The sequence below is a fragment of the Antennarius striatus genome, chromosome 9 (genome assembly GCF_040054535.1).
Source record: "Antennarius striatus isolate MH-2024 chromosome 9, ASM4005453v1, whole genome shotgun sequence".
Taxonomy (NCBI): Eukaryota; Metazoa; Chordata; class Actinopteri; order Lophiiformes; family Antennariidae; genus Antennarius; species Antennarius striatus.
In genome coordinates this window covers 6462109-6480004 of record NC_090784.1, presented here as the reverse complement: position 1 = coordinate 6480004, position 17896 = coordinate 6462109, and the positions used below count along the sequence as shown (strand labels likewise).

Genomic DNA, 17896 nt, shown 5'->3' with positions numbered 1-17896 from the left:
TCCTGGGCATTATTTGAAGTACATAATTAAACAAATGTTTTGGTGGCATTATTATTTTTTTATGATCAATGGGGACCTTGGACAAACAAAATATATCATAAGTTTACAATGCACTCCCTCACAGCGGAAGTGACGCAATCGTAGACATCTGGGTGAATCCATATCAGCGCCATTATATATATATGGCAAGTGACAACATACTAAGCCAACATTATCACACTTATTTTTCAAGAAATCATCTCAAATGAAGATGTATCACTTCATTGATCGTCTTGTGCTGCAATGGCTGCCCTAACTGATGAAGCGACGGGTGTCGCTAATGACGCCTGACCCCATGTGATGGTGCTGCTGCAGCGCAGATTTTAAGGTTTCCTGACACCAGGGATGATACCAGACATCTGGAAATGTTTTTTTTTATTTTCATATGATGATAAACAAAATATGTACAGTATTACTGTGCTTTAAAATGAGTTTACTGTCCCTTTAAATATATAAAATATAAAAAAGCTGATAGAGTCAGGATAGACACGGCAGACAAGGTGACTGCAGCATCCATTTTCCTCTACATAATGCTGATGTTTTCCCTTTTGTATTTCCTCACTATACTAGAATTAAAACTATTAAACCAATATTACAATTACATAAAAACAAGACATTAACTGAATGAAATAGTTCGTTTCCAAGTACTCATGAATGTAGGCATGGGTAATTAATTCATTGAATGATTAACTGGGTCTGAACCCAAAGAAATTCAGACTCATCAACAATATAGCAGCGTTCTTAGTTTTACGGTCTTTCGGTATTAATGTTCTACTCTAAGAACAAATATTAACCTTATTCAGTTCCTGTTCATATGTGAGAGGACACGCTGTATTATTCATGGTTGGCTTACATCAAAACAATATCTTATAACATCATAAAATATTACCTTATAAGGCAGGAAAAGAAAGACGAGTCGATTTTTTTCAATTAATGTTTTATAGAAAAATCAGCATATTTATCCCGCCCATTTTTTTTTCCAGCACAGAGCAGCACTTCAAGTGTAACAGTTATTCCAGCATTACTGTATTCATTTGTTCAAGAGCATTTACGAAACTAAATTCTTATAAGGAGACAAAATATTTTAGTTTTCAAATTAAGTAGAAAAAACAATCTGATAACATGGCAAATCAACAGGTAACAATGTAATAAAATACACTGACAACAGCATTTGAATTGAGATATGTACCAATCAATAACTCAGACCTTATATACAGAATAAAACAATAAAACTGTGAAATGAGATGTTTCAAGAGTGCACATACTGCAGAAAGTCTGGCATACCAGTAAAATACATCTAGGCATATATTTTTACAGCATTTTTGATCTTAGATTATTTGCTCACTTACAGTTCACCTGTAGTTAGTACCTGAAGTTCATCTAGAGCTTTTCAGCAACACATCACATACATATTCACATCTCTCTGACAAATGTTCATCACCTAAAATCAGCATCACAATGAGCATACTCTATCAAAGATAATCATGACAATGAAATGAATCCTTGCATAGCAAGAGGCAAGACTATGAAGTTATATCAGTCTGAAGAAGTGCATCTAAAAATATAAAACTATATGAGTATAAATATGCTTGTATTCCACAATCCATCAACGTCATTTTAGGGACAAGCCTTTCAATGTCAGTCAACTCTTGTCGCTGCTATTTAAACATTTCTGGAATGGTATTGTAGAATTAGCATTCTACTCTACTGTATGTACCTGAAAGCTAAGACACTATGTGAAACAAAAACCAACACGTGGGCTTATCTGATTCGAATAAATCTAAAAAGACATGCTGCCTTCACCCACTGAAATGGATGACTGAAGAAGAGCTCCATCAATAGTTCATGATGCTGTTGTGAAGTCACTGACACATACAAAAACAAATATCTTTTATGTGTTTAGATGTTTTACACACATTCACAACATGATAGCCACACAACTAATCATTCATACAATTGTCACACTTTCAAAAGTGTCATCGTCAGCAAATTTGAAGTATGTTTCCCGACTTTGTGTTGAACAGTGACCCAAATTTTAGGACTTCACACTTATGTGGACCTTTTGCATCATTTTATCCCACTGTTCTGTTATAATTCTTGAGTACAAGCCAGAATAATTTTGTGAGGTCATTTTTGTGAGATCTTTACTTACCAAATGTGAATCAGTCCACCCTTGAAAGTAGATGTTGACGCAAAACTTACAAAAACCTCCCTTATTCATTATTCAGACATTACAAGACATAAAGGACGTACCATGCAAAAACATAAAGCCACGTCGACCCAGAGGCTTAGAAATGTACCGACGCACAAGAAACATCAGTGGTTCTCTCTATGTTAGTCGATCATCATTTCTGCACATATTATTCAAGTTTTTAAAGCAAATTAATACATAAAAACGTGTTTCTGAAAGGGTTAGTCATTATCAATGTTTAGTGTCATTATTATTAGAATTATTATAATTCTGAATTATTATTATCTTAGTTTACCATTGCTACAAGCAGTTACTACTTTCAGTATTCTTTAGCATTAATTAGTGAGAGGACATGTGTGATAAAAGGTTTGGTGAGATTGTGGTTCCAGTGATGATCAGGCCCTAAAACTCCAGCTCCTCTGAAAGGGCTGCAGGGGTTTCTTGAAACTGAAGAACATGAGAGAAGGTTTGAGTCGCTGGGTTTTCTCAGGAATGACAGCAGCTTTACTTTCCTCAGTGGGAAAACGTTTGTGGTAGACTTCTGGGTACAACCTCTGGAACTGAAAGAAGGAAAAGCAGAAGGATTTGGACATTTATGCAAATTTTTTAACATGTAGACTTTAGATGTAGACATCAGACACCATCTCTCAGACCTACACTTTTGATGATTCTACTTTTAATATCTTCCTTCGGTTAATCCAGCCGTACCTGTTTCAGTCGTTTCCTCTTGTCTTTGGCCGGGAGCTCTTTGTCTGCGATCAAACCTTCCAGCAGCTCGTTCAGGGGGATCTGGGTTCCGATCACCTTCTGCTCCTCACATTCTACCCTGCGGATCTGTTTGCAAAAAGCTGGAGATGCACTGAAGTCTGTATCTGATCCTGCGTATTTGATCTGAGGGAAGACACGAAGGACATGCTGGTTTAATGCATATATCTAGCTGAAGAACAAGCTGGAAAACCTGTGTGGAAGAAAGGAGTAGGAAAGTCACACGAATGTCAAAATCAAGTCTTAAATCCACACCAGTTATGACCACTGGAGTGCTGTCAGTGAGAGAACCCACTGTGGTAGCAAAGACAATAACAGTATATATTAATATTAAGAGGGGTGCACAGGCAGGTGAACATCCTGATGAACTGTTATCGTTATGTTAGAGTGACAAAAAAAGCACAGGGAATTATTGTTCACAGACAATGTGTCTTACTTGGGAGTCTTACTGTTTAAGTCAAAGTGCCAGATCACAGTACTACAGCATTTCACAGGTGCCTGAAGGCTTATCTGCTAGTTAGAAATATAATTAATCTCTAAGGAGCATCAGTTTTGCAAGGAGGGTTACTATTTTTAAAATTGTGTTTTCAGACCCCCCGCAGCGTGGGCTGTATAAGCTTTTATGTCTGCTGATAAGACTGAACAATAAAACCGATCAGGTCTGCATCTCCAGACCAAACAATGTAGATCAGAGACAGTTAGTAATCTATGTTCTGCATTTTCTGATGCGTCTGTCAAGACAAGATACATACAGAATAATTACCAAGCTGCTGTGTATGGACAAAGACAAGAAAACGTCCCACCATGAGGTCAATCTAATAGATCGGAACAAACGCTTAAAGAAAACTGTGCCACTACCTCTGCTAACATTCCACTATAGCGATATCACGTGCGTTCACGATCACAGATGAGAAAGAAGGTGTTCATTTATCACACAACAAAAGAACCAGCAGGAATTTCAAACATCACTGCCTCCTGCTGGTATGTAACCCCCTTCACTTTCTTTCAACTGAAAAGTAAACTCTTTTTTTAAGGAATGCAATGGAAACTTTCCAGAAGAGGAAATTATCAGTACTTTAATTAACAAGACCAAAGTAAAAAAGAAGACGCACAACAAGGCGGTTCAAAATGCTTGCGGCAATACAGAGACATAAAGTCTGTGTCCGCTGTTGTCATCTTAAACGCTTGGGTTTCAGTTGGGCAGCCTCTACTGCCTAGTGTTTCACACTGGTGTCTGTGGATCCCCCAACACGGCAGCGTTGATTTGTATTTCTGTTGTTTCCTAGCAGGTAGGATACATGGAGGCATTCACTCAACACACGGTCAGTGGAGATGAATTATTAGCCGCTGAGCTGGAGTTGATTGAATTCTGTTGCTGAAAGGTTACAATGAATAAAGTTGACCCTGAAGCAGAAAGTACTAAAAGTAAAAAAAATTAAAAAATCTCTGGACTGTGGCCATTCTGACATTTTTAGGTTTTCCTATAGCAAGGAACTCACACCAGATAAAGGAACAGCAGCTTCAGTGGTGCTGTAATTGTGTTGCCATCAAATACCAGAGTAATAAAAAACAAGTTCTTTATATTACATTGATTTTTACACTAATTTCATGCAGTTCTCAAGAGTGCTGTTGATTGTCTGCTCTCACCTCTGTCCCTGTTCCAGCCTTCTATCTCACATCTCAGTTTGTTTTAAGGAGCAAATGCCAAGAGCTACCTTTGCCAGATGGGACACTAAACCCTCAGCTAAAATTCAGGCTCTGAGAGCCTCAAACTCCTGCAATGAATGATTCTCGCTGAAATAGCAATGCATGCAGAATCTAGAATTTGTGTGTATCAAATTGAAACTGTTCCACAAATCTGCAATTTATGCTGAGCAAGATGATCTGGCACACTGTTTTCACAGAGGATCCAGATATGGCTTGGACTGTCAGAGGCAGCAGATGCGGCAGATAGTGGCTCCATGGGAGTGTGAAGGGCCACATGCTAATCTCCTAACAGACACTCTCGAAGCTCATCAGGTCATGCATCTATGAATTTCAACTGCAGCAAACGTGCTACCTGAACTCTTTTGAGGTGGGACAGGTGTTCCTCAACCTGACGGCGAAGTTTGGATGGAACCTGGAGGATGGTGCTGTGGTGCTCCATCATGAAGGTCACCAGTTTGGTGGCAAGTAGCTCATCCAAGTCCATCTCATCCACTGAGCCCAGAACACAGTGGGAGAACATCTGCACCATCTGGACAGAGAACACAGGGTTATCACATTAATTTAGAAGCAAGAATCTATAATTCATACATTTTAGAAGCAACCCATAGAATAAATTAGTTGCACACCTTTAAGTTACTTTACTGGTCAGCAGTTTCTGTTAATATAGTCCATGGAAGTTTTGGTGGAACGGTGCGTGTAGATTTCCACCTCCAACAAAAACACTATTAAGTCGTACTGACCTCTGATCGTAGGGCACAAGTTAATTAAACAAATGAAGGAAATGATCTCAGTGCAGTGAAGGTTTTCACACTGACAAATGTTAAATTAGGGTTCTGTTCTTGAGACGGATCAGATTTATTTAAGGTAAATAAATACAACCTTTTTTTCCAGAGCTCCTTTGGAAGTTATATCTCCCAAATCAATGACCCTTCACTGTGTTAGGGTTTTACTCTGAACAAAACCCTCTTCGGTTCTTTGAATTCCTAACAACAGCAAAGGCAAAAAATAAAACAAAGCTATCGCTGACTAGAAGAGAAACATAGCAGAAACCAAAAAGCCTGCTGGTCGAAGAGGAATCAGCCTCAATAAATAACTTGATTCAGCCATGATGTTCCAAGTAAAATATTTTTTATATCAAATTAACATAATAATGTTGGTAATACTATTTACATATCATTGTTACCATGGTGTTCCTCAACTGGTGGAGGAAAAGTCTCCATCAAAAGGACAAGAAGAGTGAGTGGTTGAATGAAACTGGCACCTCTAAATTTAGTTCTACATTTCTATATAATTATAATTGCTACTAGAGAAAGAAGGAATTCTATTGTTGAATGACAACAGTATTTGTCTCTGTCCTTCTCTGTAGAGCACGGAGTGGCTGTCAGTCGGTAGGAGGTGAAGAGAACAGACAAGTTGCAGTACCACCCAAATGGTAAATTCATATGTGGTGGGAAATACTGATAATATAGCAGGATATAAAGTTACCCACACATAAATTAATGTGTGGGTAACTTTCCATCCCTGTAAATGTTATCCTACAATCCTCATCATTTTTAATAGGTAGGATTGTCAGTAATAATATTTTCTACCAGCTTCTCTCTGCCTCGAGGCAAAAATCTGTTTTTTTTGTCACCTTCCAAAAACACCCCAAAAAAACCAGACAACAAAATAAAGTAAACCATAAAAAATTCTGTACCGTTTCTTGCTTTAAAAAGGTACTGTTAACTGCAAGGCATCAAATGTTGATTTAAAGACGTCACACAAAAGCAGCTTTCTTGATCAAAATACTACAAATATTGACAGAATGTGCTGTCGAGGAACCATTATCTGATAGGGAAACGTACCAGTGTGCGGTTGGATATGGAGTCATTGAGAGCAGGAAGGTGAGGGTTCTGGCAGACGCGGGCCATCAGACGCAGTAAAAGCTGGAGGCGTCTTCGGTTGGGCGGCGGCAGTAAGAGACAGCTGACTTGAAGCACCTCGGTGGCTACCTCCTGCTCCTGCAGCAAACCTACAGAGACGTGAAGAGAAAGCAGTCCTGCTCCTCAGGGCAAACATACACGCTAGACTAAATGAACACCAGCAGCTGTTTGTCTGTAGCAGAGCACAAAAATCAGCAGCAGATCCATACGGCAAAGCACTCACTGAGGATGTTGACAAAGACTTCGTATAGATGGAAAGTCAGCAGGGGCTCCTTGAGTCTCTGAAAGTAATCTCCTACTGTTCTCAGAACATCCCTCTCAAAGCCTGGGTACACTGGCTGTTTGCTTTCATTACCATTAGGCCCTGAGAAACATGTGCAACAAGAAACATACGTTTAGCTCCAGTTACTGGTGGAGATACAGTATAGATATCTAGCTCAAACTGCCACGTTATGACATATGTATATGTACATGCACACGCACATGCACACACACATAGGGAATTCCAAACAAAATGAAAATTGACTGTCTGAGAAATGTGGCACCCACTCACAACGTTATCATTGGAGAAATATTAAATATATGCAGCTGACAGTCAGCATGGTTTCATTAAAGTCCGTCAGGAACTCATACACACTGCAGTCAAAGTCCCAAAACTGAGATTGATGCTTTTAACAATAATTTTCAGAGTAACCAGAACCATTAAATGTGAACTTACAATTGGCAAGGCATTTCATAGCTGATACCACCCAATATGGCATGTCCTCTGGAGATACAACAGCAGACACAGTGGGTGAGTCATTATGCTCTTTCAAGCTCAGCCAAACAATTTTTCTTCTTCTAATTGTGAGTCAAAGCATACCCGCTTTATTCTCCAGGATGACTATGCCCGTCTTATTGACGCTGAACACATTGTGAACAATGTGTTTGCCGTTCACGTGGGTTGGATTTAAGACTCCGTCCAGGGAAGCCAGGCCCAGGACTCTCTGCAAACTAAAAAACAGAGTTTAAATCAAGTTTCAAGAGCAGTGGTTTCCAGTGTGGGGGCTGCAGGGAGGGTGAGCCAAAAGATTTACTGGTGTTTTCACAACATTTCACCACACACACACACACACTCCCACACATCTTCATTATCTACTTTTCATATTACATGTTACAAAAAAAACCCACAGTTAATATCCAAATCGCAGTGTTAAAATCTGTGTTACGCCACAGCACATGATGTGACTACTCATAACTGTCCGTTGCCATAGTGACACAAGTTTCCCATCACAGGGCTTTTCAATATTGGGGAAAATAGTTACTGTCAGAGCTGTAATGGAATGGAAACAGTTTGATGGAAGTAAAATGTTAGAGATAAAAACGAGAAAGGAATCCATCCGTCAGTGAAATCGGACCGTTCTCTCACATCATGCCTGGTACATTCTTTTGTTTTGTTTCATAGTCCTTGTACGCTGTTATTTAGAGTTTGTTTTAATGTTGAAGAAAATAAATGTGCTATATATAGTATATCAGTATATTGTATTTAATCATTAAATAAAGTACAGGCAAGCAGAGTGCTTTCTGGCTTAATGCTATATCATCAATATCTGTTCTTGTGAAAAATATCACTATAATAATAAATATAGGAAATTTAACCCTATACATCACGTGGAGAAAAGTATGCAAATTAAGTTTAATCACACGGGTGTTTGAAATCTTCCCTCCTACACAATCATATTATTTACATATTATCTAACATTTCTGACAATGTTAAAAGTGTGCTTAATCTTTTGAGTGAATCTCAGAGATCAGTCATGGAACCTTAGAACGTAATTAATTTTCTTTTTGCATCAAGCAGCACAAAATTTTGAAGTATGAATTATTTTACTAGTTTCTGAAGTATGACTCCTGCCTTCATGGACATTATGATTCTGAAGCACATGGGATGTGTGAATCTATTTAAATAAACCACTCCTATACATTAAAATATGGCTGTATTGGGAGTCTGGTGTATTGATCTGGCGTGGCAAAGTGTAGCGAGCCAAAAAGAAACAAAAATAAACAAGCAAACCCTGGAATCATTGATCTAGAGCACATGTGTCAAACTCAAGGCCCGGGGGCCAAATGTGGCACGCCACATCATTTTATGTGGCCTGGGAGAGCATAAAAGGTCAGTATCTAAAAATATATAGGTCAAAAGTGTGCTTTGACCAAAAACTACATTTCCCACATTGCAGTAATTCAGCCCATTATAACTTTGATAAAAAAACGTTTTGAACAGAGTTAAAGTCCTAGTTTGATCCTTGATTGATGGACTTATGTGGGTTTCGTAACCTGACAAATTAAAAGGATTTAAGTCACAACAGAGCAACAAGCAATTAATGTTTGTAACTTGAATAAGTAATAAATTTAGAGTTATTTAACATTAAGGAGTAGTTTCATTTATTTTACATTACATTACATTTACCTATATTTATTAGTTACATCTGGGCTACATCTGGGCAGCCATTATGCTGATGTTGCCCTCGGTGAAAAAGAGTTTGACACCCCTGATCTAGAGGATTCCTCACAACAACAAGGGTTTGGTAAGCTACACAAAACAGATACATACTGTGTAACTGTCATTGATTTCCAAATGTGGTCCACTTGTTTTGCAGTTATCTCCTTCCTCCTTATAAGTTTGCATTCATGCACATCTCCGATAGCGACACTGTGCCTTTTATTCCACAGATCTGAGGTCTGTTCAAAGGAATGGAGACATAAATAAACAAGACATTAAAGAAAGTTGAATCTGACGAAAGGAGTCAAATAAAGCATTTAAATAAGCAATTCTTCAGTAACACCTTATCATGACAAAAACAAAGACATTTGTGGAGCGGCTGACAGGGTGTAAAAGATGTGTTCAAGCTGTTTTTCTTTTGAAAACGTTTTATGGGTGCAGTCAAAGAGATAAGGATCATCAGGTTCTCCACATGTCCAAACAAAGTTTTGTTTCAAGTCAATGTCTGTGTTTAATGTCCTTAAATGAACTGTGAATGGAGTGACAAGGCTGAAACCCATCAGGCCATGGAGAGCAGGTCAAACACCAGTACAAGCACTGGGACACTGACTTTCTGGAGGAAGTTAAGATGACATGGCTGTTTGATTGTTGACAGAAAACTGGATTTATGACACCTATTGAAGTTGTATTTTTCCTCTACTAGTGACCTGACTAACTTTATGGTTTGGATCTATGAAACATTTAAACATGAATGTTCTTTACCTCTGGATATCTCCTCTCCACTGGAAGTCCCCCCTGATGGTAGCACAGCTCATAAGACATATTTTCAAATTATTTTTCATTTTCCAACTTCCTGGTTGGCTGTTTGTCCTTTTCTTCCTTCATAATGTGTTTACATGTCAGCATGAGTCAGATCTCTCTCATTTACCATCACCATTCCCTGGCCTTGCTGTTAATCAACAGACCACCTGATGATAATCATGAAACTGCTCTGTTTGTTCCACATTGACAAAACAGTGACTCTCTACAAATCATGACTCTTTTTCACTAACAAACAACAGACTGTTATGTGGCCTGCAAAAAGATATTCTTCATCTCAGTATTTTGTATGATTGTTGAAATACAAAGTAATGTATAATACTGTTAGCTCTCTACAGCTTTTGTTCTTTTATGTAACAATAATAATGCAAATGATTTTAGAAAACAACAACATAAGCATTCTGGAAGAAATTGAAAACCCGTCTGCGTGCATTAGTATGAAGATTTTTTTTGTTGGGGTATTATGCTGCATTTCATTATACCTGAACAGCGCCAAATCTTTCAATGTTTTATATGAACTTACAGTGTAATGTAATGGGAGACCATAGCAATGACTCAAACAGAGAAAATTACAATGATCTGTCTTAAAATGGTTCAGTCATGTCAGTTGGTCTCTGTTAACTGTGTATACAACTACATCACTTTAAGCACGAGTCCCAGGAAGCTATAGAGCAGCTAAAACTGCTTCTTTCTCACCATAGCAGCTGACTTTAGGGGAGCAATGTTTTCTGGCTGAGGCAATTCTTCATAGTCATCCCAGCGAATGAGCCTGGGCAGGTCACTACCGTCTCTCAGGAGAGGCCTTGTTGGAAAAGACTTCAGAGGAGATAGCATAGGGAACCTAAAGTGGAAGACAGCAGCAGTGGTTTCATCCAAAGTGGGAAAGGGAAAACTGTCAAGATGCATCAACAAATCCTGCTTCTTATACCCTAATGCAACTGACAGGAAAGGATGACCTAAGTGTTACCTGTAGAGATGACCATTGTCTTCAAAGTCTTCTGTACCATGGCGTCCTTTAATGTCTTCAATGACATGGGCCTTGAGGAACTTCCTGAGCAGCTGCAGAGTCTGGTATCGAGTCACCTCGGGCCCAAAGTTGTGGTTGCGCCTCAGCAACTCATGCAGGTAATCCACCGCCTCGGATCCCGTGAAGCTTAGGTCATAGTAACGGAAGTGTGTCCAGTGTCTTCTCAGAGGCATGCCTCCACGGAAGAGTTTAATGGTTTCATTCCACTGAAGGGAGAGATACAGCGAGATGTGATAACTGATGTGCTAAATTTTAATCTTAGATTAGAAAAGGTATTAAATCTAATGAATGTTTTGCATTTGAGTCTGGGATGTAAATACTGAAGCTATTGTCTTGATACAGCCCATTGCACAGACTTATGCATGCAAAAAGTTCCTTCTTCCAGTACTGTTGAGACTGACAAAGAATTTCACAAGCCAGGCTGCAAACAAAATAAAGATAAATGCACTCTATATAGGAATTACATTACAAAACTAGATTTACATGTTGGTGAAACCTACATGTTCTAAGTAAAACAAATACACAGCAATTTGGAAGAAATACACTATTCATGTTCTTCTTTTCACAGTTTGGTGTGAACTGACAACATTTTTTATTCTCAAGAAGAAAGATGGGTGTTGTGATGAATAAAAGCAGAGAGTGAGAGTGAAAGGCAACACAAGGTCATTACAACCCAGAGTTTCAAACTATATGAGGCAAAAACTGCTTGTTCTGGCACCAATGAACCTTAAGAAATGAAGATATGAATGGAAAAGGAGGAGATAGCTTTCAATCAAATGTAAAAATATAGAAAAGGTTATAAGATGATGTCTTTGTGGATCGTGAGGCCATAATAAAGTCTTTACTATTATATAGTGGAAACGTTGTCAAGACTAATGCCAAAATGGCATGAATGCAGCACACACAAGATAGAGCACATTCTGTAAAGTGTAGCTGAATAAACTAGAAACAGGCCAGGGAAACAGTCATGTAACAGGTTTCTAAGGAAAGCATATAAGAACTATTGTATGAAGCCATACAACCTAGTTTTCTCCTTGTTATGTCAAGGATGTTTTCACACAAAGGATATCTGCCATATTTGAGGAAGGACATCTCCAGTAAATATACAATTAATGATGGCTGGATTTCATTTAGCTGCCTCCTATTCTCTATCATTCTCATTTGAGGCTGACAGAGACCATTAACTGTAACAGAGCCAGCACGCACCTTTCTAGCAACAGCTTTGGTTTATTTTATCCATTGTAAGTAAAAATATCAGTGTGGAAAAAGGCAAAAATAAATAACATTAAAAAGGAAATTTGTAAACCCTGGGCTAGCCATTCACCACTTCGCCACAGTGTCATTCTTATTTTTACGGAAAAAAGCCCAAAACTTAACACTTTTTCACTAGCGAGCGCCGCTACTTCCGCCGGAGCGCTATTTCCGCATGCCGACGTATTTTAGCTGAAGCATGCCACCGGAAATAGCCGAAGTGACCCAAACTCTCCCGATCATTAAATATGCACTCGGGTCATGACCTCCTCGTCCAATGAAAAACAAAAAAAATTTTTACAAGCTAAACCTGCAAATTGGTGTACGACAAGGCGAGGACGAACGATTGAAAGAAAATGAGAATGGAGTGTTTTATAGTAGATTTGAGTTAAAATTCTAATTGAACAACAAATGGTGAATGCTGAGAGGGGGTAAGAGTGGTGACAGACCGATCAGAAGGTAAATGAAAGATATTATCAATACTTTTTTGTAGTCTTAGACTTCTGATCCCTCTAGACTGGTAGGAATAACCAGCGATGTATGTAAATGTGTATTCACATTGCTTGCTATTTTATATGCCTTTTTAAATTGAAATGAAAAATCATATTATCAAATTTAAAAAGAACAAAAACTAAACTATGGCATACCAATGGTGTTGTCTAAGTCAAAGTTAAAATGTATTCTAGTCCAAGTAAAACTTACAAGTACACATTGAGTAATATTTTGTATGACTGTATCTTCACATAGTGAATGCAAGTTTTCAATTTTGAATCTCACATTTATACCTGCATAAAGTAGGATAGAAATACAGATAGTTAAGTTTGAACTGTTGACTTTGGTGTATTTTTGTAGGTAAACTGAACATAATATTTTGCCCTCAGAATGCAGGAAAACAACCCCATTTTCTAATAAATTTCCCGGGGGTGCCCCCCGGACCCCCCCTGTGTGTGGGAGGTATCCCCCCACACCCCCCTATGACGAGCATGGTTTTACACCCTCCAACAATTAAAAACTTCCATTCACTATGTGAAGATACAGTCATACAAATACAGTATATTACTCAATGTTTACTTGTAAGTTTTACTTGGACTACAAGACCTTTTCACTTTACCTTAAGACACTTTGATTTTAATAAATTTGATTCTTGGTATTACTCAATGTTTACTTGTAAGTTTTACTTGCTATTACAGCAAGCCACTGTCTTGGACACAGAATGTGGCTTTTTGTGGCTTACTCAATTCTTTTACACTGAGCCACAGTGGCTTAGTCATACTACCTCCTAGTGCAAGCCCAGAAACCAGTTTGTTGATATTCAGATTTTACTATAAGAAAATAGGTTACAGCCTGATGTGTGTACACATGTCAAAAAAATCAATTGGTAAATACGTTTTTCCATGGTGGAAATATGGATGACCTATTCACACATTGATTAAGACTATGACTTTGCAATGAATTTGAAAACATGTAATGTTATGACAGAATAGAAAATTAGTTTTCCCAGCACTACTCATCTTGACACTGAAGGAGGTAAGACACCTCTAATCATCTTACTGATCATTTTAACAATGAAAGAGACATTTATTGTACACACCACTCTCTATGATTTGCATGCGTTCTTGCTGTGTAAAATGTACATCTGTGACTGCAGCTCATCTCTGATGCAAGGGTGACTGTGGAGGTTCCTTTTGGATGTAATGGGGCTGGGACTTCAGGATCCTGGATTATTTCTGTTGAACTTTTTGTGTTCTCTTGGTGGTATTTCTGAGACATCTCGTGTGCAATTTCAAACGATGCCCAAAACTGCACCATAGAAGCTCTACCAAATATGTAAAAGCTGTTCTTTGTGCTCATCCAGAGAAAAAATGTGGTCTGTTTATAAAAAAAAAAAAAGACTTTTAATCATTGTTGATTGTAGTGTTTTCAACTTTCATCTGTCTAATTACTGCCTGTGATCAGGTTTAATTGTCACCTGTGACTGTTGGTTTGTTTGTCTGACAATTGATAAACAACTGCTGACCAGATTTCCAGTAACTAGCAGGGTGGTGCATGAGCCAGGAAGGAGCTCATTAAACTGGTGCAGATCCAGATAAAAGGGACCATCCATTTCCTTGGGGCAGTTTTGTGTATTTCCCCTAATTATTTAGAACATTACTAACCTGATTTTGACTGCGTTTAGGGACTGGGCTTGACTGAAAATTATTATTGGAATCACAATGAAGAGATGTAGGTCCTGAGGTCACGTGACACACACCTGAGGGGGGGAGGGGGGGCTGCTACCTGGATGAGTCCAGTATGTAAACAAACTCCAATTAGCCTTAATATGGACGCATTATAAATAACACCAGGCTGTTATACATGGCAAATAACACTGAGGAACAGTTCCACATCAGATCCAGTAACATATATGTTTAAATTTAAGTCAAACCACGTCATTTAATTTAAGTCAAGCCTCGTTCGTCCACAAGAAGCGTCTGTGGTCAACAAGTCACGGATTCTTGAACTGACGGAGGAAAGAAAACACTTTTTCGCTAACAGGTTGAACAACAATTAACAGTACGTGCAAATTTGACATAATTATTTCTATTCCAGTATGAATAAGATTTAACTTCATCCTGTAACTTCGCAGTAGTATCCAGACACATTTAAAGCTGCATTTTAATGAAAGTTGACATTTTACCCAGCTTTACTAACATAACCAGCGGGTTACTAACCAGTTTAGTCGCCCTGTATGGACCCGGTCCGATAACGTCACCTTCCATTCTGGTTCTGAACTCCACTTCACGCGTGTTAAACCATGGACAAATAAAAGTTTGAGACGGGTTTCAACTTTAAACTGGATTAAAACAAATAGTTGAGGAATATATGACTAGAGACGTTGCTGCCAACTTTGAATCTCCTGCGTCATACTGTTTGGATGATGTGATTGGACGGCAAGCTGCCCACGTGATCATTAGGCACGCCTCATCAGCGTTATCGTCATGGACACGTAGGAGTGGCGCTCAGTTTGCTCCTTTATAATGCTTACTACAACATAATAGTTAAAAGTGAAAACTTTTTACATATGAACAGAACAAAATTAAATAAGTTATTGTCAATTGTTAGTTATTGTTAATTGTTATAATTGTAAGTTAGTTATAATTATTTATATATATGTATGTATGTATGTATGTATGTATGTATATATATATATATATATATAATACTAAATGCACCTAAACAGTTTTAGAATATATGCATATATTGAAAAACAGTCCCACAGCCATCAGTTTCCTTCCCTTCTGTACAGCAGCAATGACAGATGACAGATTAGTCAGGTGAGGACATGTTTATTTTCAAGGCATGATGCCTAATTTTTTTATTTACAACATCAATAGTGTGGAAGCTTCTGGCAGGATAGTGCAGCTTAGCTATTCCTGTGCAACATTTATTGTATGTATTATTGTCATTCTACACCACATGTATGATAGGAAGTAGAAATACATAAGACTGAACAAAGGAGAATGACAGCAGAGATGACCTCCAAAGCAATGGAAGATTAATATGCTTAATAATTGAAGCAGTCCAGTGCTGCAGAGGGAATGACAGCACAGACAGTGTAAACCGCTCTGTACAGTCGAAACTGGAATAAACAAAGAAACACCTGGAACATACACAAACCACAGCTGACAATTTAGTGCAAAATGTTCTCAGGTTAATCTTTTACAATGATAGGTGTACAGTTATGCCGAAGAATTCAAAACTGACTGTCCTGCATCTAAGACATAAGTTATATGATGTTGTCCTAAAATAATTTCTGTAATAATAAATGCACTTAAACGGTTTTAGAATATATGCATATATTGAAAAAGAGTCCCACAGCCATCAGTTTCCTTTCCTTCTGTACAGCAGCAACGGCAGATGACAGATTAGTCAGTTTAAGAAAGAACTGCTGAACCTCCTGAATTTAAGCCTAACTGAAGAACTTATCCTGACACCTTGAAATGAACTCAGATAGGAAGACCATTCCATAAAAATTCATGAGAAACAGTTTAAAGGTGGATTGTGACTTACAAAGCATTATAATAACCTGTACTTTTATTTAAAACACCTTGGATAAAATGATGTGTCTATAATCATTCATAAAATAGCATTTAAACCATGTTATTAGATTCTTCTTTGTAATTCTTAATTTGTGTACCATATTTAAGTTGAATGTACTGTATGTGAGTAAAGTAAACACAAAATTCAGGAAACACAGATAAAATGCCAAGAAGCTTCTGACAGAAATATGAAGTCAAGTTTGTTCCACCACACTCTATGGGATTTATAACATTGTCTGTCATTCTTTCGATTTGCTGACTGCAGGTCGGTTTGGGTCTGCTGAATGCTCGAGTCTGGTGCTGGTCTTCATGGAGATTAATCCTTCTGGACTAGTGGGGAGGCAAACAGCACACTCTCCTAGACCAGGGTGAATAAAGTGTTCGACTGGTGTATGCCTTGAATGAATAAACCATGACTTTCATGAAATATAAATCTGTAACGCTCTGTTGAATAAATGCTCTTATGATGCATATTAATAATGTTGGGTCACCGTGACACATGGTGCTACACAGAATGAAACTAGGTGGATTTAACTATTAGTTGTTCCTATATTCTATGTTTGTGCGTACAGGAGTTATGCGTGTGGGGTGATGGCTTCAGTTGGAGCAACGGCTGATTTCTAGTTGACTGACTTCAATAAATGGCATCAGTTTCTGTGATCAGCACCCTCGAGGCAGCAGCTCCAGAGGGTGAAACCACAGCAAACAGGACAGAAGGTACAGACTGTGCAAAGTTGTCTATCAGACAGTCCAGCAAACAGGCTGTAAGAGGCGACATACAGACAGCATACACTAACAGTGTACTGCTGAGTGTGAATTAGAAGTCCTCAAGAGAAGCAACACTGAAGTGACTGAGATCAACTGAGCCAAGATCTTGAGGGACTTTTGGTTCCACAGTGCTAAGAAGCTGTGAAGGCTAAGCGAACAGACATAGTGACTGACAAACAGACAGAGAAGGGCAGCTGTGACAGGTGTCTCAGCAACCTCAAGAAGGAGCATGAGAAGATCAAGAAGTATTGAGCATGTTGAACTCTGACCCCACAATAGAAAAATGCCTCCAGCAGGGTACTTGAACAACTAAGATAGAAACTCCCAGACCTTTGGCAGGAGACCAAGCCTGAGGAGGGCATTCACCACCACCATGTGAGGACACATTTAGATACTCCTCAAAGTGTTTTATACATGGTTTACTAACTAAAAGACCACCTTGGTTGGTTGGACAAATACAGAGATAACAACTTAAGCACATGTTTTATTACAATCATTGTATTAACAACAGGGCTAAACCAATCGCAGCATTGACCATCTCTCTCTGCTTTGAACGGACTGCCATGTTTGGAAATATCATCCATATTTTAACGATTACTGACAAAACTAATAGCATTTTTCTCAGACATGACTTTGAACTAATTACACAGGAAGTTGAAGTAATAGAAGCTGTATGTCTGTGATGACTCTATTTAAAACCACTTCAGCTTTAAGAAGGGCTTTTTCATGTTAAAACTTCAAATGAAACATTTCCAAATATTCTCTCTGAATATTATTCAGAATCAATGAACCCTTGATGTGCTGCACAAACTGCTCAACTTCATAGATTAAAAGTCAGTTGGCATT

General features: G+C 38.3%; 1 protein-coding gene across 1 annotated transcript; it reads right to left on the bottom strand.

Annotated features, from left to right (window-relative positions):
• Positions 1–980: 980 nt before the first annotated feature.
• On the bottom strand, positions 981–15069 carry LOC137601529 (DEP domain-containing protein 1B-like). The gene is made up of 11 exons (XM_068323745.1): positions 14915–15069; positions 10893–11158; positions 10622–10766; positions 9218–9345; positions 7487–7617; positions 7343–7390; positions 6848–6988; positions 6547–6713; positions 5055–5231; positions 2939–3121; positions 981–2790 (listed from the first exon to the last, which is right to left on the bottom strand). Exons 1-11 carry the CDS (start codon positions 14960–14962, stop codon positions 2626–2628), a joined length of 1599 nt encoding a protein of 532 aa, XP_068179846.1. The 5' UTR covers positions 14963–15069; the 3' UTR covers positions 981–2625.
• Between the last annotated feature and the right edge of the window lie 2827 nt (positions 15070–17896).

Bases quoted from the DNA above. Each gene is read 5' to 3' on its own strand.
- LOC137601529 (XM_068323745.1), bottom strand. From the start codon at position 14,962: ATGGAAGGTGACGTTATCGGACCGGGTCCATACAGGGCGACTAAACTG. The intron at 7,618-9,217 runs GTATGTATCTGT...TCTGTTTTTTAG, and splicing joins AAATCAATGACAGTTACACA to TTTGCAGAGAGTCCTGGGCC. The intron at 3,122-5,054 runs GTAGCACGTTTG...GTCTTCCCTCAG, and splicing joins CCCACCTCAAAAGAGTTCAG to ATCAAATACGCAGGATCAGA.